The sequence below is a fragment of the Emydura macquarii genome, unplaced genomic scaffold (assembly GCF_026122565.2).
Source record: "Emydura macquarii macquarii isolate MOO-44397 ecotype Brisbane River unplaced genomic scaffold, CSIRO-AGI_Emac_v2 contig_3122, whole genome shotgun sequence".
NCBI classification, from domain to species: Eukaryota; Metazoa; Chordata; order Testudines; family Chelidae; genus Emydura; species Emydura macquarii.
This window is the reverse complement of record NW_027133259.1, coordinates 4,317,688-4,342,973: the sequence shown is the minus strand read 5'-3', so window position 1 is coordinate 4,342,973 and position 25,286 is coordinate 4,317,688. Positions and strand designations below refer to the sequence as shown.

At 42.8% G+C, this 25,286-nt stretch overlaps 1 protein-coding gene across 8 annotated transcripts in view; it reads right to left on the bottom strand.

Annotated features, from left to right (window-relative positions):
• VWF (von Willebrand factor) overlaps positions 1 to 25,286 on the bottom strand; it is a 226,512-nt gene that overhangs the window by 50,594 nt on the left and 150,632 nt on the right. For all 8 annotated transcript variants that reach the window (XM_067531091.1, XM_067531098.1, XM_067531099.1 and 5 more), the window contains 5 exons: positions 24,890 to 25,067; positions 16,869 to 17,089; positions 15,352 to 15,544; positions 12,752 to 13,093; positions 3,441 to 3,646 (listed from right to left, as the gene is read on the bottom strand). In XM_067531091.1, coding sequence (XP_067387192.1) covers positions 3,441 to 3,646; positions 12,752 to 13,093; positions 15,352 to 15,544; positions 16,869 to 17,089; positions 24,890 to 25,067 — 1,140 coding nt within the window. The remainder of the gene's footprint in view (positions 1 to 3,440; positions 3,647 to 12,751; positions 13,094 to 15,351; positions 15,545 to 16,868; positions 17,090 to 24,889; positions 25,068 to 25,286) is intronic.

Here is a 25,286-nt window from a genome sequence, read left to right as displayed (position 1 = left end):
CACTGGAACTATTCATCCTCAATGCTATGACAGGCTTTTCCTCAACATATGAGTAAGAGCCTCTCTGTGACCAAGAGCTTGGTTAAAGTAATCTGGGTTGTTAGACACATCTCACATGTGGGCTTATTGTAGTTTTGCCCCGCACTATGGCCCCACCCCTTTCCCATGGTCCCACCTTGGAAAGGTAGTGACAGAGGCCACTCAATAAGAGCTCTTTGCGGATCTGGTAGGGAAACTTTCCACGGCTTCTCCTTGGGCAGACAGAGGCCTCCGTTATTCCTGGTTTACTACACTCTGCCTTCGGTTGAGCTGGGCTTTGTCCCAGAGGATGGAGGACTCAGTCTCCAATAAGCTGACCAGAGGACCCTCTCTGTGGGGTGGCTCTGGAGGACGCTGCACAGCAGAGCTATGTTGGGGTGTTAGTAGCAAGGGCCCTTCACATACACACAGCCCACTGCTGGGATGGAGTTGGTGAAGCTACCCAGAGCAGACATTTTCAGAGTTAACACCCCATTGAGATGCATGTGACAGTTTGTATCTTTTAGGGCTGTTGTTTCAGGCTCTCTGCAGACACAGGCAGACATCACTGCATCTGCTACACTCAAGTTTTTCTTCACAAGGGCTAGAAACATTTGTTGTAAATGAAAACAGATTCTGACAACAATGTGACTAATGAGCCAGGGCCATAGGCAGGGGCTTATAGTGCTTGTGCCTTAATCTCCACCGGACCTAAACATCTCTTACAGAAATGCTTCGGTGACAGCACTAGAGTCCTTGAGATTGGTGCGAGCTGTGCAAAATCTAGAACTTAAGAGAACATATTTTTCGGGCAGCTTTCTCTCTTCAGAGACAGAATCAAAATGCATTCTGCTCTGTCATCATTAGGTCACCTCTGTTAAGCAATGATTTTAACAGTCCATTAAATGTTCAGGTAAGTCCAGCTTCACTATTTAAAACACAGATTGATCAAAAATAAATTATGGCCAAGTTTTCAGAGTTACTGAGCACCTGGGACTCTTAATGATGTTAATAGGAGCGGCAGATGCCTCAGCACCTCTGAAAAATCTGGCTACTGGTTTGGAGCTTGCCTTTTGCTCTTTTGTCTGAATAATTTCAAAAATTCATGGGCTATTATGTACATTACATCAATTCTTTAACATCAATTCTTCATATATAACTATCAAATCTACAAGAACGGTCATTGCTGTAATGAATGGATCACCTATTCTGACAGTTATACTTACAGAATACCAGCAGGTGGCACTAATGCATAAACCATATTAATATACAAGAGACGTGTTACAGGCAAGGTTTTCATATTGCATTAAGCAGCCTAAGGGTCATATATAACTCTTAATATATGCACACATATCCTGCTAACATCAGTAGAATTTCTGCTGTAGGCTGGCAACCAGTATGACAATTACATTGACAATGTAGTTTGTGTAATGCCTATGTTAATAAATCAAGTGCATCATTCATCATTACTGAATCATCTATAACAGATGAGAGTTTGCTCTATAGTTTTAGTTTTTGTCATTATGACAATTAACGTAAACAGTGCTAAATTTAAAACAGAGCGCTTGCCCTTCCAGAAGTTTTATGCACAGATGGTCTGGTGTTCCTTTTGTTTTAATCAATTGTAAATGTCTATAACATGCATTATTGCTGAGATATTAGTCTGATTTTTTTACCAGTGCATATCCATTAAAACAAATTCTACTGTTCTGCCTGAAAAATAGGAAATCCATCCCACACACACACACACACACACACACACACACACACACTCTCCCTCCCTCACCCTGGCCCCCAACATATAAAAGAGAGTGTCTCACTTATACTAAGCATGGTCCATAAAATAAGAACCAAGCCGGACCTCAAAATGAATACAAACCAGAAGCAGACGTGCCTTGCGAGAAAAGCCTGTCCTCGTTACATTCCCAGTACAGAGCTGGAGACCTAAGAAGCTTGGCTGACTGTTAGATAAGATTCAGGCACGGCACCTCGAAGTTTACATGATTATCAGAACTGAACATGGACTTGGAACCTTCCGGAGACTTGCTCATAACTACAGAGCTACGTACTCCACTCCAAGACCTAGCGTGGAAAGGCACAAAACTTCTGCCTTCCTCGGCGCTGCACAATGGAACCAGGCAGCGTTGTGGAGGGTAGCACTGGAGCCACTCACACCCACCCACCCACCCAGGAAACAAGTTTACAGGTCTCTGTGTGAGCCATGGACCACTGAGGGGGGAAGGGTAGAGCGTGGGAGCAGCTGCTGTATATGTGACGTGGCCCTAGAACAATCCACGTCGCGGCCATATTTGCAGCACATGCTAACAGTGCAGCATTCACTTCTCCTTCACGGACTCTGCTCCTCTCCCAGGGTGGAGCAGCGCTCAGCTGCCATATGGAGACAGTACCAACATGACTCACTCTGCAGCTAGCGTTAGGAAGGTGCCTGAAGGATACGTACAATGGTGGCCACTCCAAGTGTCAGACAAAGAACTGCTAGATAGGGGCCACCTGTTATCGTGGATTGCCAGGCTGGTGTGGTTTTTAGACCATACCAATAATACTGCTCTTTCTATGCTTGCCACAGGCCCTGCACTTAGGAGAGTGGATTTTCAGTGGGACAGAAGCCATGGATTCATTAAAGGAAACATTATTTTTCTACCCATTTTTTAGTAGAAGGGGATAATGCAGTCTGAGATGAGACCAGGCTACTCTCGTCACTCTAGTCCTGACTGCTGAGAAAGTTTCAGGCGTGGTCTACACTACCAACTTATGTCGGTATCACTCCTTTGCTCAGGGGGGTGGATTCTGAGAGATGCAGTCACACCGACCTAACTTCCAGTGTAGATAGTGCTGATGCTGATGGAAGGGCTTCTCCCTTTGACACACGTCTCGGGGAGGTGGAGTAACTTCTCCCACAGGAGAAGCAATTCCATCGGCGTAGGTAGCATCTTCACTAAGTGCTACAGCGGCACTGCTACACTGTAAGTATAGACAAGCCCTTAGAAACCTTCCCAGTGCCTTGCCCTGGAAATAAGATACCCTCACAGCATAAGGATCCCCGGGGGTCCAGTTTTATGTTTAAACTGGTGTTTCCTGGTAAAAGCCTGCTGGATAGGAAGAGATCTCTTTGTAAACAGCAGTTTATTGCCATTCCCCACGCTCCTCGATCATCCCCCTGCTTCTTCCACACCAATTTGTCATGCATTTCCCGGTCTCTACAACCCCAGCTGTGAATTTTATGTTGAGCCTAGCCAATTTCACACTGGGGGAGCTGCCTGGGGCAGACAGCCGGCCAGCCATGAGGAAGCCGACTGAAAAAATGTCTGAAGGGAAAAATAGGCAGGCTTCTCAGATGTAGATTCATTTGTCAAAACACACACTCTGACAACTCTGTGGATAAGCAGTAACTAGAAAGCTACCTGATGGTGTGTTCCGTCTTCAGCAATGCACTGTGTGCATACTTCCTCATCAACACAATCACTATTTAACATCACCTGTCCGGCGGGACAGAAGCAGCCTTCTGTGGGATAATCTTTACAGACACTGATGCTGGTACTGTTCTCACAGTGCTTTGTGCAGCTTGTTCGACAATGGTCATATATCAGAGAGCTGGGGCATTTCAAAGCTGTAAGAACACAGACAAAAACACTTCAGGAGAATGTGAAACGCAAAGCAATGATTTCACTTATCATTTCTCTAACACTTTTTCAACTTGATTGCCTTTGAGGATACATTTATTATAGTCTCCATTGCAGTAAACATTTTTCAAAATAAATTTGTTCAACAAACAGAAAACGCTGATCCCCTTGACATGAACTGTACACAGGCACCATTTTTCTTCAAGTCAAACTAAGTGATCATTGGAGAGAGTCCAGAGGAGAGCACCCAAATGATAGAAAGTTTAGAAAAGGTTAAAAAAGCTGGGTGTGTTTAGCCTTGAGAAATGAAGCCTGAGGGGTCTGATAACAGTCTTCTGAAATGTTAAGGGCTGTTATAAAGAACACAGGGATCCACTGTTCTCCATGTCCACCGAGATATGTCAAGAAGTAATTAACTCAATCTGCAGTAAAGGAGAGTTAGGTTAGATATTATGAAAACCTTTCTAACTATAAGGATAGTTAAATGTTGGAACAAGTTACCAAGGGAGGTTGTGGAATTGCCATCATTGGAGATTTTTAAGAAAAGGTTGGACAAACACCTATCAGTGATGGTCTAGGTTTACCTGGTCCTGTCTCTGCACAGGGGGATGGACTAGATGACCTCCTGAGATCCTTTCCAGCCCCACGATTCTATGATTACAATGGTCCCTTCTGGCCTTATAATCTATATCAAACAATTGTTGGCCTGACTTCTGTCCTAATTTACACCCCATGAAAAATCATTGGGCCAGATTCTCAGCTGGTGTAAATCAGAATAACTCAATTGACTTCAGTGGAGATATGCTTATTCACAGCAGCTGAGTGTAAGGCCCATTTATTTCAAGGGATGTAAGACCAAGTAGAATCTGGAACCAACATTACATTTATTAAAGTAGGAGTACTATGTAAACACAATTGGAAGATTTCCAAGAGAGACACAGGTATTGTAGAAAGTGGTTTTGGTGATTTGGTAGGAGGCAATATCCCTAGGAACTAAAGAAAGGCCAATGACAGTGTCTTTTGGAATTCCCAAACGGAACCCAAAACTCTCATCATTGGATTCCAGTCTTATTCGTGGTTTCAGAAAAACATTCCATCCTCTCTGAGCCAATGCACGAAACTTACATTGAGGGGTTCATGCTGCTGAAGATGCCAAAGGAGACGTCAAGTTAAGGCCCTTGTCAACGTTAAAGATCCTATGGCAGTTTTCATAAGAGAGTAGGGTGGTGTTAATGTCAAGGGTTGTTTTTCCACTGACTTCAGTGGGCTTTGGATCAGGCCTAAAAAGACTTCTCTGCACAAATCCATGTGCATCTATTTTAGGATTTTATGCTGCTACCCATAGTAGCATGCAAGGCTAGCCCTAGACCAAATGGTGTCCCAGGCAAGGAGCATCTTTGGCACCCCCACCCTCCATTTGTTAAACTTTTGAATACCTTATTTTTTATTACATTTATAGCCCATTTTGTGACTTTGATAGACTCTTCAAGTGTTAAAACAGAAGTACACTTTCAGAATTACACAGTAAAACAAGATTTACAATATCACAGCTGGGCTCCCATTTCACTTCAGTTCACTCTTCTATCTCACTGACTGACTGGCGACACCCCGCCCCTTATATACCGATGAGGGCATGGCTGACAACATTCTAGGAGGTTCTTAGAAGGTCTGAAAAGTTCCACGAGATTCTACAAAGGTCTAGAATATTCAAGGAGGTTAGTGAAAAATAGTACCTGAAACATTTTACTTCAAACATTTTATTTTCCTTTTGTCGCTAACAAAAAAACAGCAACCCAAACCTGGCACCCCAGGTGATCGCCAGCCCCTAAACCTGACCCTGTGAGCACCTTCCAAGTAAATTCAATAGCAATAGTGAAGTCCCTTGCAGACTTCATATAACATAGCACCTCTTTTTCCTCCCTTCTTCTCTTTGGCTGGTATTTGGGAAGCCAGCTGGTTTCAGGCAGCAATTCTCTACTCATTCAGCGAACTAAATCCTTAACTCACTGATGTGCTTCCAAGAAGCTACCACAATACTCTCTCACTTAGCGTATGATAAATTCAGTGTGTGGGGTATGTGTGATGCAGATAGGAGGGGAAAGGGTATAAGAAAACTATGTCATCCCGTCTCCCTATTTAAAACAAAACTCTTTTATAACTAAGGAAGGAGACAGCGCCGCTAGGCAAAAGAAGTGAACAAGCTTATATGAAATGCATTTGTTGGAAGTGTCTACAGGCCAAGATGACAGGGAAGATAGATTAATAGATTCCAATGCCAGGGGGGATGATTGTAATTCATCAAGTCTAACCTTCTGCATAACACAGGACATAGAACTTCCTCAAGATAATTGCTTTTAAACTACAGCATATCTTTAAAAAAAAAAAAAAAAACCTCACCCAATTTTGATTTAAAATTTGCCAGTAATGGAGAATCCACCACAACCCTTGGTAAGTTGTTCCAATGGTTAATTACTCTCACTGTTAAACATTTACACCTTCTTTCAAGTCTCAATTTGTCTAGCTTCAACTTCCAGCCCTCGGATCTTGTAATATTTTGTCCACTAGAATGAACAGCCCTATAGCAAATATTTGTGTTAGTAACGTGAAGGGAAAGGGATGCTCCATCAAAAGCTGAAAAATCACTCCCAATTTCCCTTTATCTCAATGGTGTAATTATAACCAGGAGATTCTAGGAGCCCATGACAATCACCTCTAACCCATTCCAGCCTTGGTTCTGGCTGCCCCCACGACCCCACACACTCACTTTCAGATAATCTAGGCTCTGCTATGGAACCTTTTGCTGGTGGTATTTTTGAACCGTGAGCGTGGCATTAAAAACAATGACTACCCCCACACATACACCTTCTCAAGCCAGTATTTGAAAAAGCCTCTTCAACAACTGGATATTTCAGTATCTACAAACCTCTACATCTGAATAATTTTGTCTCCTAAAGAGAGAAATAATCATTTTAAACTCTCCAAATAAACTGAACAGCAGGGGGTCAAAAACAAGAGGTTATGAAAATAGTTGTTCTGCCAGATTAGCCTTCACCATTACATGTGAAATCTAATTTGAGTTCCAGTTTCTCTCATGCCATGATAATTGTTCCATGCAATCTATTTACTGATATTGTAGACCCATCTTGCACCAGCTATGTTAAAAAGGCAGCTTCCTCCTTCCAATGAGCTAAAAGACTAGTTAGTATTGTTTCCTGTAAATTTATGTAATACGTAACACATTTTGAATTATTTTACTGGCAGATTTAAGGGTGACAAATATTGCAGCTGATCAGTTTTGCTTTGAATTACTCTAGCTATTGTTAATAGCTATTGTTACTGGGGAATAGTGTATGAGAGAGAAATGGGCCCCTGGGACTAAGTGTCTGACTCCAGCAAAATAAGATATTTTAAAGTCCGCAGTGAAAGTTAAAAGATGATATTCTATATTTGGGTTCTGCTTTTTCCACAGAGATCCTCTGAAACAGAGATAGAATCACAGAATTGTAGGACTGGAAGGGACCTCAAGAAGTCATCTAATCCAGTCCCCTGCACTCAAGGCAGGACTAAGTATTATCTAGACCATCTTTGACTGGTGATTGTCTAACCTGCTATTAAAAAACCTCTAATGACGGAGATTCCACAAACTCCCACAGCAATTTATTCCAGTGCTTATCTACCCTGACAGTTCAGAAGTTTTTCCCCAATGTCCAACCTAAACCTCTCTTGTTGCAATTTAAACCCATTCCTTCTTCATCTTCCATTGTAATCAGAAGAGGTGTCAGGATCGCACCCTTAGGCTATGTTCAGACTGACGGCGGCAAAATCGCCGCCGCCAGCTCGATCTTTCTTGATCAATTGAGCGGTCAGTGAGACCTGCTCAATCGATCAGGAAGTCGACTGAGTAAGTCCACCCCCTCGAGCAGCGTAGTGCTGAGTTCCCGTCCGCTCAGTGCAACGAGGACAGCGCGCAGAAGGGAAGCAGAGCAGTCGACGTCAGTTACGCAAACTACTCTGTGTAGTTTGCGTAACTCCCGTCGACTGCCGCCGAATCGCGCGGTGAGTGTGAACCAGCCCTCAGTTACCAGTCCAGGCCCTTACATACTATTCAGTGAAAGCCAGTTCAATGATGCAGAGGAGATGATGGGATGATCTCTAGGAATTTGGACCTGGGTGTTTTGTGGCGCTAAGGTAAGTCCACGTTCTCTTTTATAAACAAAAATATTACACTTTGCTTTGCCTATTTTCTGATGTACCTCGCTAATAACATGAGCTCATAAATGTTTTCATGACTAGCAAATATCACATTGCTGATGGCTTGCAAGTCCTCGCAGCTGTAACTCAGTGGTAAATGTGAATCTGATATACTGAGTTACAACTAAGGTGGTTTATTTTGACCCATAGTCGTGTACAAAATAGGGTAAAGGGAGCATCTCCTCCCCCCTCAAACCATTTGCACAGCAGCAAGGTGCAATCTTCGTCCGTGCACTTCTGGTTGAGACATCTGTCAATGAAAGCGGCACTTGAAAACCTCCAGGAGATGGAGAGTAGTGATGGTGGGGCTTTGACCAGCCGTTTCCATGCCAGCTAGTTTAAGTGGGGCAGAGCAGATAGGTAGAGCACCCCACCCCACTCTGTTCTCTCCCAACTTCTATGCATGGCTCAGGCAGTGTCTGCAGCAGTCCGTGATTCTACGCACACAGTGACTAAGATCCAAACTAACCCTAAACTACTAACTAGAAACAAAGCTTGTGCCGTGTAAGGCAGAAGTATCAGACAAACAAGAATAAAAATAGGTATCATATGAAACTTCCTCCAGCATCAATGCATTTGCTTTAATTCCTCCCTTAAACTGGTCTTGCCTTGCTATAAACCTGGAGGGTAAAGGAGAGATGTTAGGGAAGGGTTTAACATTAGTCATGTCAAAATGTTAAGTAAGTCTGATTCTTAAAAATCTTCCAGGAATTTGGAAAGGAAACATGACTTTCCCCCTTGAATGAAACTCATTGGACAAGTCTGAAATGACAGCAGGATCTAAGGGAAAACATCTGCCCTGGCAAACCAAATAGAGACGCAAGGAACTCAGATGATTTCTGTAGTAAAATAATCGCATACATCTAGATTTGGAAATGCTTCCAGTTCCTTATGGAAATCCATGGACCACAGCCAGACAAAGGCAGACTGGGAACCCCTTCCTCTCCTCCAAAGACCTTCCCTGTGAGTGTGGCCATGGGAAGGGAGAAGTGGGCCTATCTTTCTATTTGTTTGTGTTTTTACAGGGCCCTGGTCACCATTGTATCAGAGCGCCTCACAATCAGTAATGGAATCTATCCACTCAACATCCCTGTGAGGTAGAGGAGTATTACCCCTGTTTTAGGGATGGGGAACTGAAGCACAGGATAGATTCGCTCACTTCCCAAAATCAGATGGGAGATCAGTGAACCAGGAACTGAAACCTAGTCTCTCGAATCATCACTTGTCTCCACTTCAGATTTACCTCCTGCTCAACCCTGGTTTTTCCCTCTAACACAGTTATGTTTCTATCAGTGTCACACAGAGGCAGCCATCACACTCTGAGCTATAGGGCAGACTATAAGGTCGCTTTTACAGTGTGTTGCTACCATGAGGTTAATGCAGTGAAAACAGGTAGCCACAGGCATTCACAACAAATTAGATACGGTTCTCCAGTCCCTTCCCATAAAGCTCACTGTGCATTCCTGTGTACTATCTTATCATCTATCTGTGCTCTGCCTCCTGACTGAGAGTGATTTGCCTTCATATCCTCTGCCCAACATCCATGGTCCCACCCTGCTTGCAGTTTCTCCAGTGTTTGCAACGTCAGAATAATGGCCTCAAAGGAGCCCAGATGTCAGCATGCAGCCACCTGGCCATACGGATCTTGGTGCAGCCTAGGGCCAAAGTAAGGAAAGCCCCCAACTTTGACACTACAAAGGGGAATATGGAACTGTAGAAGGATATATCTCAGCAGCTGGAGGAAGAGCATAGGATTAAATGACCATGCAGCAGTGCAGGGAGAAGAAAAAGGGGCTCCAGGTTAGAATAAAAGCCTCTGTGCTGCCTGACAACCTGTCCACTTTACAATGAATTGAACCGTGTTCTGAACAGTCCAGTATCCTATCCACTACACCATCCTTCTTACTCGAGTCAAAAGGTGTATAGGACCAGCTGAGGAGTGGCCAACCTTCAAAGATTTAAAGGTGAGGGGCTCAGGCCACATATTTGTCCATAGGTGCTGGAACTAGGAGTGTGTGTGTGTGTGTGTGTGTGTGTTGGGGGGGGGAACTTTCCTGTGCAGTATTGATTCCTTCCCTTTTCATTCCTCAATGGCAGCCAATCTGTACCATTATTTTAGGGTTTGGTGGTTCTTTATTTCTCCATTGATATATTAACAGATTACACTTCATCTCTGAGAACTGCGGAAGAGTAGAGGGGTTGCACTTAGAAATAAGTATTTAATACTCACCATGCTAGGTGCCTTCAGTTATCACTAACATACACACAGCCGGGTGGGTAAGAAGAAATAGGGTAAGAGAGAGCTGTCCAGACCCAAAGGCTGCCAAATACACAACCAGGAGTTTGGATTCTTAGCCCAAATGCAATCTAGATCTGGATTTCAACCAAATTTGTAAAAATGTCATGAGAATAACTTTCACAGTAGAAAACCCCCGTGGGTATCCGAGGGCAGGGCTGATCTGATAGGGCCTGCTTATCACTCTGAAGAGCTCAAGGTAGGGGGAAATGAAAGACTGCGGGCCTCTTCCCAAAAGCCAGCAATGGTGATGTTGGTCCCAGGGCAGGTGGAGGGAACTAGAGCTGAAGCTGGGGAAGGAGAAAGGCCCAGTTTACACTTCTGAAGCCCACAGTGCACATAGTCCTTTTTCCAGGTTTGGAGCCAATGGAAGATGGATCCAGAATACGCAACCTGGACTGAAACATCCCCAGGGCTCATGGACATTCAGATCTGCAGTACTGGGTCAAGTTCCTCCCTAGAAACAACTAGCCAGCTTAAGACTTTTATTTTTTTGTTTTTAAATTCTGCCCAGACAGATCCTGTTCGGAGAGGACTAACCTTTCCTAAGTAGCATCACGGCCTGTCTATGAGATACACGATTACTATAATGTTGCTCATTTGCACGATGAACACTCAGAGGCTAGGTCAGCTCCTCACAGCTGTATAATCCATCCATTTTTCAGATTACTAAACTTCCCTTCCACCCAAAGATGATGAGAGTCTCTACGATCCTTGCATGAAACCATATCATAATACTAGAGTGGAAACGCTCTTCAGCAAATATCTAACAAAACGAGTCAACACATTAAAGGTATATATGTTCTGTGCCCTGAAGTTGTATAGTTAGTACTGTTTACTGTGGGCTAGATGGTGGGCCGCTAAAGTGCAGGTGTGCTAAGTGTGGGGAGCATACAAGGAGTCTTTGCATTCCCACCCCAGGGTCAGGTACAGTTCTAGTCCATGCATTCCCATGTTTCCTACCAGTGTGTCCATACCAGCCATCCTGAAGAGGGCGGGGAGAGGGAAGGGGAGTTTGGATCACGGCTCTGCCCTTACCGATTGACCAGTAGTGCTGGGTTGGCGGGGAATGGAGAGAATGCTGCACCGTTTAAGGGATGTTGCAGCAGGCATATTCACCCTGCCTGGCTGGGAGCTCAGGGAAGAATTGTGCTGCTGAAGTGTTGCCATTCTGCACTGCCCCAATATAGTCTGGTGTCTAACTTAGCCCTGTATAAATAGCCTGGATTCACTGAAAAAAATCTTATCTAGTGCAATGCCATTGTTTGTAGGTTTGTAATGTTATCATGATTACGCTATGCCGTCTGTTGAGTCGTTAATGTATTCTGCACAATGTCCCAGTAATTGACTATTTTATTTTTGGCAGCTATATACATGCACCTGCTATTAAAAAAAAAAAAAAAGATGATGAAGAAGAAGAAGAAGAAGAGGAGGAGGAAGAAGCAGCCATTGTCAAGACACCAACAACTGTTTTATGTCACTAGTAGTTAAACTGGGGAGCTCTTTGGATGTCCTGATGTTCTGTGTCATTAGCTAAGAAACTGAGGAATGCAGAGGGGTTATTAAGAAACCTCTGACATTCTCCCTTGGATGTTAAAATTTGGAAAGTCTGGTTGAAGTACTAAATCTAGGCAATGGCCCACAATGTTCGCTCTGCATTTTCTACATGGAATATCCGGAGTGTGTTGTTTCTTAAAAGATTTGTCTGTAACAATAATGTTCGCCAAAACTTGCTTTGAAAGATGATGCGAGACATTAACTCAAGGATCAGGCCAAATTCATATTCCTCTTTTTTTCCCCCCAGTGCTCCACTCAATCTGGGCCTGAAACGTGAAGAAAAACAATCCCTGTGATGCCTTGTATAGTGCTGTGCAATATGGATCCTGGACAGGGGTAACTACTATACACAGAAAAGGGGAAGAAGAAGAAAAAAAAAGAGAGAAGAGAAGGGAAAGAAAGCTGAGAGAGAAGGAGGGAAACAGAGACAACAAGAATAAGGGCCAGGACATATCTGGAGATGGTGCAAATTGTACCTTTCCTTGTCTTCACTTAGGGTCTGCACTGATGCAGCTACCTCTGCAGTTGCCATCAATTAATGGGACCAGGGCAGATTTCCAATACAGACAAGGTCTCAGACTCGTATTAGGTCTGGTGGGGACTGTACTGTTGTACACTGTCACGTAGTCATATTCCACTTCTGCGTGGTCTTCCCAGGCCCTGTGTATCTTCAGCTCTCCCTGTCTGCTACTCTCTGTCCTGCATAATTAACAGGAGCATGTATTTTACTGATGCACCTTTTTCCCATAAACATGGTTGAATGGATGATGAGGAAAAAATGTAAATTAGACTGCACATGAAAGTAATTATCTAACATGTAACATTACCTTACAGTGAAAATGTAAAGGGGCACTTTTGACCTATGACATAGGATTAGAACATTCCCACCAGACAGACAGACAGGAGACAATGGGAGTAGGGATACTGTTACTGAGTAATTCACTGTTTTAGTTTCTGCATCAATTTTAGTGTATAGCGAAGCCATTACCACAAAACTCCGGTGATCTCCAAAGCACGCAGATTCCATTTGTTCTGCAAACGTGAGCATAGGAAGCAATAATCTCACAGATTTCATCCTCATAGCAGCTGTTGTCTTCACATGCAGAATAGAACATGTTTGGAGAGATTATTCCGTGGCATTGTGCAAACTGAGGCGAGCGCAGAATATTGCACTTGGTGGTGGCGTGTTCGGTACATCTGTCATCTGCCTTGATTTCACAGATCTTGCCTGGTTCTTTCACAGTCCATTCTTGAATAAACGTGCTGCTGTCAGATGTGACAGAGTCATCACTTAACGTGAAGTCATTGGCATTGTTTTGGTCACAAACCCCTAAGTGGGTGAGAAAAAAAGTTTAAAAACCATCAGCAGTCAAACAATTTTGAGCAAACAGAGACAAGGCAAACAGAGTTCCTTGGGGCTTAAAAATTGAGCTGCAAGGGGAGGAAGAATGGGTTAAACTCCTTATGGCTTCTTTATGATCTATATAGACCTAAAAATCTTAGGATGTTTTTTACTTGTTTATTAGGTTAGAAATCCAGATCTTGTTACTTGGTATTCTATGGATGCCTTGAGAACTAATGAGATTATAGCATCACAAGAGAGTGAAAGTTGATCAGTTGAGGGATGTCTACATTGGAGACTAAGACCAGGTCTGTGGGACCCAAGCTTGTGGACTCGGTGTTTTCAAGCCAGTGCTTGAGCGTCCACACTGCATTTTAAACCTAGATTTTAAATTGCTGGATCCAGGTCTCACAGCGAGGGTAATGCATCCATACTGCACTACACAGACCCTCTGACTTGGGTCTGCGGCTTGACCTGCAACCACACAACAAAATGACAGAGGTTGGACCCGAGTCATAACAGAACTCAGGTTCTGACCCACTCCCCCAGCAGAGTCCTAGGACCCAGGACCTGAGTGCTTGGTGACCCGAGACAGCCTGATTTGTGTATGGCTGGGGCTCAAACCTGAGCCAGAGCCCAGCCTTAGTGTGCAGTGTAGAAACATCCTGAGAGAGGGAAAGATTTTTAGTCTGACTATTTTAAACTATTTTTGCTGGTTTTTGTTAACACCTATTCAACTGAAAACACCAAAAAAAGTACTTGTGAGAAAAGAGCTCCTGAATAAAGATTCAAGACACCCCAAACTTCTTCAACTAAGGGGTGAGAATTACAATTCATAATGTATAGCTGAGACCTTTAACGGGTCCTCCATTGAAAACAAGGAAGACCGGACTTGACAACCCTTAGCTGCCAAGTGTCACCAATAATAACAGTAGCTACCAGATCCTGTGCTTGTACTGGTGCAAATTGTTAATGCATTTAGTGTTTGGGTTACAAATGAGAATTCTATTAACTATTTCTCCTTCTCAAGCAGAAGCCAGTGTTATTGTTCCTAATAATCCATTTGCTTATTCATTCAAACCCATCTTCCCAAGGAGAACATTGCTGAATTATGATTACATATTGTTATTTTTGTTATTGTTATTTATTATGTATTGGTAGTTAAAATGTGGTAGGTGCTTTCCAAACACAGATGAAAATACAATGCCTAAATTTGATTCATGACTTATTTAGCCTTTTTTGCATTCCCGAGAACTGTTTGTATTTGAATGTGTTCAATTTCACCCTTTTGAGTTTGCAATTCTTTATTGTCCTGCACGTTTTTAGGAATTTTTTTGAGATTTTCCAGAATTTCACGGTTAATTTTTGAGGCAGAGGTGATGCATCAGTCATGCATCACTTTGTAATGGAATGTGCCCTCTGCAAACTGAACAAAGGCCCTTCCCCTTAACTCAGAACCATTTATTTTTGCTCTATTTCCAGCATTTTTCAAGTTACAGGTCAGAAAATAAGCCATCTTAAAACCCTGAAAAAGTAGGATTCTTTTCTGTCTTCCATAACTCAAAAAGAGATGGCAGGATTTTCTTTAAACGTCCTAAAGAATTTCACCCCTAGGCTGAGACCATGCATGGAAAGTTTCAAGCCCAAAGGAAATTCTTCCAGAAACATACAAGCATTTGTAAGGGAAGCTGTTTTTTTCCATAGATCTAGCAATAGAAGTCCATACATAGGCCCAATTCTGCAAGCTGTTCCATCTAGATCTCTAGGGGTATGTCTACACAGCAAAGAACCAACGGCAGCAAGTTTCAGAACTCAGGTCAATGGATTCGGGCTCGCAGGGTTTGAGCTGCAGGGCTAAAAATAGCAATGTCGACATTCGGGTTCAGGCTGGAGCCTGGGCTCTTAAACCTGGCAAGGGGGGTGTGTCTCAGAGCCTGAGCTCTAGCCTGACTGGGAACGTTTACGCTGACATTTACAGCCTCACAGCTCAACCCCTTTAACCCCTAGTCAGTTGACCCTGGCCCTGAAACTCACAGCCGCAGGGTTTTTTTGCTGTGTAGACATATCCTATATCTATACAGAACCCAAGTGGTTTTTCTGCAGTTCTGTGCAGGCACAGGGATCACCTGACACAGAGGCGCTTACAGGGTGGTGCGGAGAAGGAACACATACTTCTTGATTCTGTTCAAGAAACCTTAATTATAACCTCAAAAGAGGCCGCTGAAAGAAGCAATTTTCAAACTTACCACAAAGTCCATATGTTTTTGAAGAAGAGCTCCTTGGGTTAAGATGAAGGGTAAATTCATTGTTTCTTGGAGTGAATGTGAAAATATGTCCAAGGCGGGAGAACCTGATTTCATGCATTATTGCTCCATAGATAGTAACTGCAAAGTAATCATCAGTATAGGGAGCAGTAGTCATTTCTCCATTCACAGCAACCTGTTTTCAAGAGGGTGAGAATACCCCATCAGTTTTACCAACCAACCAGAATAAATTAGGAACTGCTAGACTCTATAAACTTTAAACACACTTTAACTTCATAAGGGATTGAAGATCCAAATGAATTTATCAAAGCCAAGAGAAGAAAAACAATATAGAGACCAGGTCAAGCTGCAAAGAGAGTCCCTGCTCTGATTTTAGAGATGCGTGAAATGGTTTGTGTGCTCCTTTTTCGTGTGTGAACATATTTTGTCAACTCTTTCCCATTTGGCTAAAGATCCAATCCTGTAAGGTGTTCAATGCCTTCTGCTGGATGTTGAGGACCCTCAGATTCCAGTGAGAGTTCAGGCCATACAGCACCTTGTAGGACCAGACTAAAATATCCAAATTTCATCCTATTTAGCCTTGAATTTGGAATGAATAGTCCTCCTCTGTTTACTGAACAAAAAGTTCTGTATGGCAACAAAAATCATCCCATCCATTGACAAGAAACTATGGGCAACAATGAAAGAACCCAATGCCTGTGTAGGACTACAAAACATATATGGCATTGCAGACATTGTTTTATTTGTGGAATCAGGTAACCTACGTAATTGTATCTGACTTGACCCTTTCTATAGCGTACTGTTCATATATTATGTTGTAACGCAAGCATGGAAATAGATTTAGTTAGTTCTGCCTTGTATGTCACTCAATTCTTGTATTTCTCAGTTGCCTAAAATTGTATTAAAGATTTGAACAGTAACATACATGACTATTATATTAACCCATTTGCCTCTAAAGTGAATGTTAGACACATTGGGACAGATTATCTGCTAGGGCTGAGATCCACTCGATGCAGCTGTTGCGTGGGAGGTCAGGAAGCCAGTTATGGCTCCTGATTCTCTTTCTATCTGATTGCAGCCCTTGCACAGGTTAGAGCAGCTCATGGACTGCTCTGACATGCACCAGTTGACATTAGCCCACAAGGGACCATTTGCTAATTGAAAAGACCCAGAGTGCAACACATCCTGGCCATCGCTGACTGCCTGTCCCCAGAATCCCTACCTAAAGGGGGAGTGCCGGATTCCCTCCACTTTGCATTGCTAAAGCAGTGCAAAGGAGAAAGAGCAAAGGAGCAAATTTGGCTCATCCTATGGAAGGGACTTTATCCCGGAATAAAAAATAAAGATTTTAGCAGCATAAGAAATAAAACACTGTAAATAGAAAAAACCTGCACTACACTATAAATATTGAAAAAGGAGAGCATGTCTCTGTTCTCATAATCTGGAATATTGTTATCTGATCAGAGAATTGTACAGATATTACATTGTGCCTGGCTTACTGTCATGTCACTAGAGAGCTGTACGGATTTGCCACGGTGCTTCACTTCTATGGAATTCATACAGTTGAGCTTTGGTGTTGAACTGCATGCCCCGTTGTGGAGAATCACTTCAATATCATGCTCTTTGTCTTGAAACAAATTATAGGAGCAATTGCCAGTCAGTTTAAAATCCAGGCCATCGAAGGTGACAATATGTCGGGTTGAGCTTCCCATGCACATGCCTGCAAAAGTGAGGAGAGAAAAAAGATTGTTATCTCTGTGATGCTGGCAGTCCAGGTGCCAGCTCTTGCCCAGGCTGCAGGCATTAGCTAAGAACTGACAAACTATAGCTGGAAACCAGATCAGTTCGCTTATATGTTTTTAATGTTGCTCAAAATAGATATTAGTCTTATAGAAATGTATTTAGTGTTTAGACTCTATATAATGTTTGCAAATTGCTGCATCCACTAATCTCATTTCTAATGTCTGTATTCCATGCTTTAAAGAAATGTTGCTTTATAACTTTGAAAACGTTTGCCCTAAACTTGTGAACTCAGATGGGAGGTGTGTTTCCCCACCCATCCAGGAGAACTATCAAAATCAAAATGAGCCATCAAGGAACATCACAATACAAAAGATTGGTGAATGAATGGCCTATTGCATCTAAGAAATGCCAGCTGCAAGAAATCTCATCCAATGGACTTGAAGGCTGAATGAAAGAAATAAAACAAAGACACAGGAAAATTTTCCATCTCTTTGGCCCTGTGAGAATTCAAACAGCAAGAGACACTAAATTGAAGACAGAGATCACCAGGGGTTACCTCCTGGATCTGCTCTGAAAGAGATTTTGAATTCACAGATCAATACAACTCTGTCACTCTGAGGATTTAGATTACGACTCGTTTGTGTGTATATGCTTGCTTGCTTTAACCTGTAAATAAGTTATTTCTTTTTCCTAGTTAATAAATCTTTACATAGTTTATTACAGGATTGACGGCAGGCATTGTCTTTGGTTTAAGATCTCTAGGAAACCAATTGATCAGAGGTAAGTGACTGGTCTCTTGGGACTGGAAGAAACCTGAATATTTAGTGATTTCTGGTGTAACTATCCATTTACCACTAAGTCCAGCTTGTCTGGGTGGCAAGATATACTGGAGAGTCTGTCTGTGACTCCATGGTAAAACTATTAGTGACAGAGGAGTTCATTTTTGTTACTAGCTTGGTGAAATCTAATTATAGAGCACAACCACCAGTTTGCGGCATCTGCCCTGTTTTTGACAGTCTGCCCTGAGGTAGGCACTTGTGGTCATGAGTCATTTCAGACAGCATGATAATCTCAATGCTAGTTTTGTTAATAACTACACTACCACTTCCTATTCATTTTGGGCCTGACACAGAATACACTGATGTCAGTGGGAAGAACCCACTGAAAGCTAGGAAGTTAATCTATAGGAAAAGGTAATAACATTTTATCAAATCCGAGAGAGGAAGGAAAACCTGTCAGCTTCTCATGATTAAATGAAGTTTTTCTAATTGTCTCTGTCAGGAATAACCAGTATTACAAAACAGTAAGATAAATTAGTGGCAGATCCCATATATACAAGTTGTTTTCTACTAAGTTTGACGTATTAACATATTTCTATTAAAGATGAGCAACAAAGGAGAAAATAATTGAGTTTGGGTCCTTTTATTCCTTTATGATGTAAAGGGAAGGCATAGAAAGGATATTTTTGTTATTTTGTTTTAAACTTGTCTTTCCTGGATGACTGAAGAACTAGTAGGATTATGAGCTGACAAGTACCAAGGAAATGAAGGAAACCCTTCATTTGTTTTTGTTAACCCTATTTAACACCAATGTCAACTAAACAGTTGGGAGGAAAACTCTGTTTGTTAATTATTCAACTCTCTGGCCTTTCAATTAAGGGCTAAGAAAACTTCCATTCCAGTTCCTTGGTCCTCCAATGAGATCTCCAGCAAGAAAAAGCAAAGACAAAACGTGATCTGTCTAATATTTTAAGATTTAAAAGAAGCAGGAAAAAAATCTTTAAAAAATAGCTCTCAGGTCTTTTTTATATATTCTAAAAAGGAGGGGGGGAGAGAGGAGGAAAACACAAGCCCATTTTATTTTCCTGTTCTGGTAACCTTTCAAATAGGTTTATGTTGTGTTGTTAAATTATGAACTACCAAAGCTATACATAGCCATTGAAACATTTTTGGAAATATAGCACCTTCATATATTTAAATATACTTGTTATGTTATTCCTATAGGTGAGCTGCACAGAGATTACCACTAAAATCTTTACAAGACTAATAAATACAAAATTTTGCAAGAAAATGGATCTGCATATACTGTAGTTTGCTTGGCTACTGGTTTATAAACACCTAAATGATTTAATACTTCTTTCTGTACTCTCTGGAAACCTCTCATCTTAGTTTTAAGCAAATAAAGCTTCAAAAGCTCTTTTAAATTAAATAAAAAAGAAATTCAATTGACTGTAGCCTGGGCTACACCCTATGAAGTTTTGCTGGCATAAGTAGGACAGCAAGAAGTGGGGAAAAATTTTTACCCCCCTCCCTCCCAGCCAACACAACTACACCTACTCGCCCCCCATGTAGATGCAACTATGCTGACAAAACCATGTTTCTATTGGCTTAGCTAATGTAGTTTGGGGAAGTCAGATAGCTGTGCCATCAAATGAACTCTTCTGGCAAATTAAGCTGAGTCTCCACTAGTGGGCTCTGGCAGCATTGGTGTACTGGCTATATCGGGCTCTGTAGTGAAGACATGGTCTTAGAGGGGAAGAAATAGCTCCATGTTCTTCACCCAGTTAGGACTCAAGTCAATGGAAGTTTTGCCATGTGCAGGATCGAGCCCTCATTGGCCAGTTAACTTTGATATAACACCACAGACTTGCACTGGTTTAGCTGAGCCAACACAGCCATTAAAAACACGTGTGACTTGCGGTTTTTGGTAAAGGTGAAAAGTTAGCAGTCTGCCTTACAAACTCATATCATCTTGGGAAATGACGAGAATTTCTGGGCTATCGTGGCGTGTTAAATTTACAGAGCTAAACAAACATTATCTCATTCTGAAGGGCAATAACCTTAAGACAACTATAGGCTTTTCTGTGCCAAGTGACTAATGGTAAAAGTGGTAATTTTAAATTTAATCCCTTAAGAAATCCTTTAGGGAGACATATTTTGAATGCCAAAACTAATGGATTTCTATTGCTGTTCACTGATTCATGAAATAGGAAATATCACAGTGTTGAAATAAAAATTACATTAGTAATTGTTTATTCTTTTGGACACAAATAAAATGATTCAAGTAAAATCTATGCAATAATTTTACATTTAGGGAATATTTATATTAGAAAGGAAATCTTGGATTTAAAATGGCTGGATAATTTAATGTGCTTTGAAGGGAACATTAAAAAGGCAAATACTTGGTGTGAAAGTTTTCCATGTCTGACAATAAAAAGCTCTGAGTCCAGCTAGAAATCCTGAACATTTCAAACAACACGTTAGCCCATTGAGGAATTTTGCTCTTTGGATATGGCAGTTCCTCAATGGACATTTTTGATCCCAGGATGAGATTATATATTACAGATGGGGAAGTCATGAGATTTTACTCTTAAAAAACGCTTTGGGATAAAATTTTCAAAAGCATCTAAAGTGACTTAGGTACATTAAGTCCCATTTTAAAAGAGATTTAAGGCAGTTTGGAGCGGAAAGTCAATAGGATTTGGGTTCCAAAGTGCCTAAGTCACTTTTGAAAATGGGATTTAACACTCCGAAGTAATGTAGGCGCTTTTGAAAACGTTACCCATAGGCTCAAATCTTTGGGGCTACTGTGAATTTTGGCTGAACAGGCATGCAACACTGTGCTTTATAAACGCAGCCTGATGTCTGCATTTCCCATTCGTATTTTGGTACAGCAATTAGAAAGCAGGAAAGTGCCTATCCTTGGCTCTTGGCACTTGTAATCGAAATAAGTATATCAATCAGTGATTTTTTCCTGCGCAGAGCTCAAGTATACTGGCTGCAGTAGCTTTTATGGCCACTGCATCTTCCCTCTGGTGGACTGGTGAGGCTAGGTCAGTGAATCCACGTGGCTGTGGATCCAGAAGTCTCACTCTTGACCCATCCCTGCTGTGCCTGGACTCCTTTCCTCTGTAGACTGCTGTGGAACTGTGCTCCATCCTGTGTAGGGGTAGAAAGCCCACCTGCATGGTCTCACGACATAACTCCCTTCCCCGTGCAGTGAGGCTGTACCAATTCCACTGCATCCAAGACCTCTTCCATGGCCTTTGAATTGGGCTGGAGGGTGTGGATCTTAGTGATTTCACTTGATCAAAGGGTCATTGTTTTTTTCCCTATCTTCCTTCCGCTCTATCCCCAACTCTTCTAAGAGGTACAGGGCCATTCTAGCAAAACTCTTCATGGGGCAAGCCCTGCATGAACTACTATGATCACATGAAAAGCTGTGAAGTCAAAAAGCAGCGGAACATCTTCTCCCCCTACTGTGTGTGGGTGGAGAGCAGGGCCATTTCCCAGAGGTTCTCTTTTCAGCAACCGGCAACTCCAGCACCACTGCTGGGTCCCTCATCTCTGCATGTTTGAGTGGGAGTACTCTCACTCTGCCTGAGCCAAGACACAGCTCACACAATATCAATTGTTCCTGTTCACACACTCAAAATCAAGAGCAAACGCTGTGCATTAGGTTTTTTTTCTACATCTGCCTGGGCTCAGAACCCAACCCAGAAGGTTGAGGTTAGCCAGAGAATAGACTCAATGTCCTAGAGTTTGTTCAGATTCCGTTTATTTTTCCAGACTCCCTCCTCCCCAGTTCAGAAAGGCTTGGAAATTGGAAACCAGTCTGGGCCTCTCTCTGGCAAAAGGTTAGAACTTTTTCCAGCAGACAGTCCCATGCGATGGCCCCAATCCTGCAAACAGGCACGTTCTTAGCTTTAAGCAGGCAAGCAGTCCCACTGCTCATGCCTGTAACTGCGTGCAGGGCTGGAGCCGATATATCAGTTTGATCCCATCTATTTCTGTGGCCCAGTGTCTCAGAATGATTGGCCCCTTTCAGGGGAGATGGGCCAGCCAAACCTGTGCCATAAATAATTGCCTACTTCCCATCCTCTTTCTGGGGTATCGTTGAGAGTTTTTATGGCTCTCGCCTAGATCATTAGGCTCCCAGGCTGCTTCCTTTGAAGCACCCAGCCTCCTGCAGACCCTGACTCAGAGCCTTCCACAGGAGCTTTTGGTGGCAATCTGAAGGCTGATCTCTCTCAGCCCTTTTACAAGGCCCAGGCGTCTATTAATCCATCACCTTAGTCCCATCCTCTCAGACTGGGAGGCAGCTAATTAAATTGCAGCACAGGCGTGGCTGGCCCTATCTCCCATTAAAACTGCCTGGTCAGCCTGTGACATGTGGCCCACTCCGTACCCATTCAAAAAGAAACAAAGATCTGTGATCAGGCAGTCTTCCTCAAGACTCTGCTATTCCCAGCTGCATGTGTCAGTTGTTACTATCATTATACAACAGCACACTCTGTCTTGTGTCCCATATCATGCTGTCTGTGTTTCTGGAGACAATCCTTTTGGAACTAGAAAGGTATTGCAAATAATAGGTGGGAATGCATTTGTTCCTTTAAATGTTAAATGACTAATTCACGAGGGGGCTCTCTGTGTATATCATAGTCAGGACTGGTAGCACCATTCGTCGTTAAGGGTGCCTGACACTTCCCTTTTATAAAATCCTGTTTTCAGTTGCTTAGATCTTTGCCAAACGACGCAAGAGGGCTGAAGTTTTCCATGCTGGGTGTCTGCCTCAGGCTACGTTTTTTGAAAAAATTCAGCCAAACTGGTTCTGGCATTTCCCAGAATGAGACTAAGGAAAAATACGTTTTGCCTGGGTCTGGTGGCCTATTCTTTCAGATGCTCTACCGCCGCCATGCCTGGGAGCAGGTACTTGAAATTTGGCAGAGGATGGCCTTTGTTTCAGGGATGTGCCTTCTGCCATCCCTGTGAAAAACTGCTCAAGTTTGGCCAAGATATAAGCCTCTGAAAAATCACCGTTTGTACATGCTCAGAAGAGACTTCTTAGATTTTAGCAGCTCTGTTCCCCCAAATTCCATCCGTACTAGGCATGCTCCAGCCAGGGGCTGATCAAGACTTTCCCTGAAATTGCAGCTCTGGACTGCTGCAGGCTGTGTCAGGTAAAGCAACTGGAAGGGTACGTAGGTCCAGGCCCAGGCCCAGGCACCTGAACTGAGAGCAGGGCACCTGTCTCTCCTGTGCTTTATATGACCCCCTCCCCCCCACTGGGTCCAGGCAGTGTAGAGGAGGAAGCTGGTTGATTCAAATTCAGAGGTGGCAAGAGCCAGACCTGAGTGGAGGGAGCTGGGGGAGTAGATTGGGATAAGGAACCTGATGTGGAGAGACTGGGAGTGGAAGCTGGAAGAGGTCTGGGAGAGGGAAGCTGGGAATGGGAATTTGGATGAAGACGGAGACTGACTAGCAAGGAGACTTGGACTGTGAACAAATGAGATGAGGGGAGGAGGGCAAGAGGAGGAGAGATAGATGTGACAAGAATCTAGGTTGCTGGGGGAGAACTGGGACTGGACAGGCAAAGAGACTGGCACAAAGATCCCAAGGAGGGAGACTGAGACTGGGAGCCAATGGGGATAGGGAACATTGGCAGAGGCAGGGAGATGCCTGGAGACCAGGATGGGGGAGAGAAACAGATTAGATGAGGGGCCAGAAGGGTCCTATAAAAAATAATATGTGATCATGTAATTAAAGACTGTCTCGTAATATATAGACACAACGGGACTGAATTAAGGTTGCCCAGGCATCCTTAAATCTGGTATTTCCTAGATTTTGAGTGTTTGATTTTGCAACCTTAATAATATTATTTTAACATAGTTTTTGTTATATATATGTATGTGATGTATATATGTGCACAGTTATATGTTTACCATATCTGTAACATGTGAAATGCATTTGGGGCCACTGTATTCTGAAAACACCTGTGTTTGAAAGACACTCAACTCTTCTTACAAAAAAAAGCTTAAATATTAAAATAGTAATGATAAAATAGACACATTTAAATAAAACTTGAAGATTTGTTTTTTCACGTCAATGTCTTTAGTACTAATGAACGAAAGGAAGAAATATTGAAACCATGAGGGAAAATAAAAATGGTTTTAATCTATAGCTATATCTTTCAAAATGGTGCATGATATTGCAAGGATCTGTCTATACTGCTGTTGGAGTGTGATTGCAGCACAAGGAGGCATAGCCATAATAGTTTTAATCTAGCCAGTGTGGCTAAAAATAGCAGTGAAGCTGCAGTGCTGCAAAGGCTTCAGCGTAGGCTGTACAAGCGCCCCTGCCCCCTCCCCGAACCCTGGGTACATACTCAGATTCCTAGGCCACACTAGATGTGCCATGGAATCATCACTGCTGTGTTTAGCCATGCTAGATGAATTAAAGGTACTGAAGTTAGGCATACCTGAGCTGCAATCACACCTCTGATTGCAGTGTAGACATAATCTAAGACAGGGCTCTCTGAGCCTTCAAGCATGTCAGAGGTAGAGTGATGCCAGAATTCCTCACGGGAGTTTCCAAGCAATGCACATCTGCTGCACCGCCCTTTAAAAAAAGGCCGGCTCTCTCCTCTTCTTGCATCTAGCCAACCTCATGCCCTAGTGTGAAGAGAGTGGGGGCAGTGGAACCATGGCACCCAGGGCAGGGGTTCTCTATTGCTACTCTGAGTCCTCCCTCATCTTGTGCCCAAACACAACGGCTGGCCAAAGACCCCAAAGTCCATGTGCAGCATCTGGCCAGAATCCAGCCCTAATTATCTGAGATTATGAATTTTGATTTTGATAAAGAGCAAGTGTAAATTCATTTCAGTTCAAGCAGCTTGGAATTACACCTTGAGTTGTAGCTCTGTGGTCCATTCGCCAGTACGTTTCCTGTACACATCGCAGGTGATGGGAAGAAATATATATGCAAAATAAGTTACTCACACGGACATGTCCAGCGGCAGCCGCAGGTCTCCTCGGTTTTAACAGCAGGAAGATTATTGTGACATGTAGGTTTTGGCATCTTCTCGCAATTAATTCGGTGACTTTCCAGAGCTGTGTGACCACCTGGCAAGCATGTCACAGTGTGACACTGATCTAGTAATGTCCATTTGTCACCGGGCTATACAAGAAGACATATTGATATTAAAATAGGATTTGTTGCAAGGAAAGAAAATTCAAACCAACACTTGGAGGCCTGCACTTAGCTGCTAGCAGACTGTGTTCCATAACCTAAAACTAGCAAGTAAAGTGACACTGCCAGCAGTGCGGTTCAAAATAGCCTTGGAGAATTAAACAATAGATTGCAACGTATCAGGGAGTTCATGGGCATGAGAAAGTT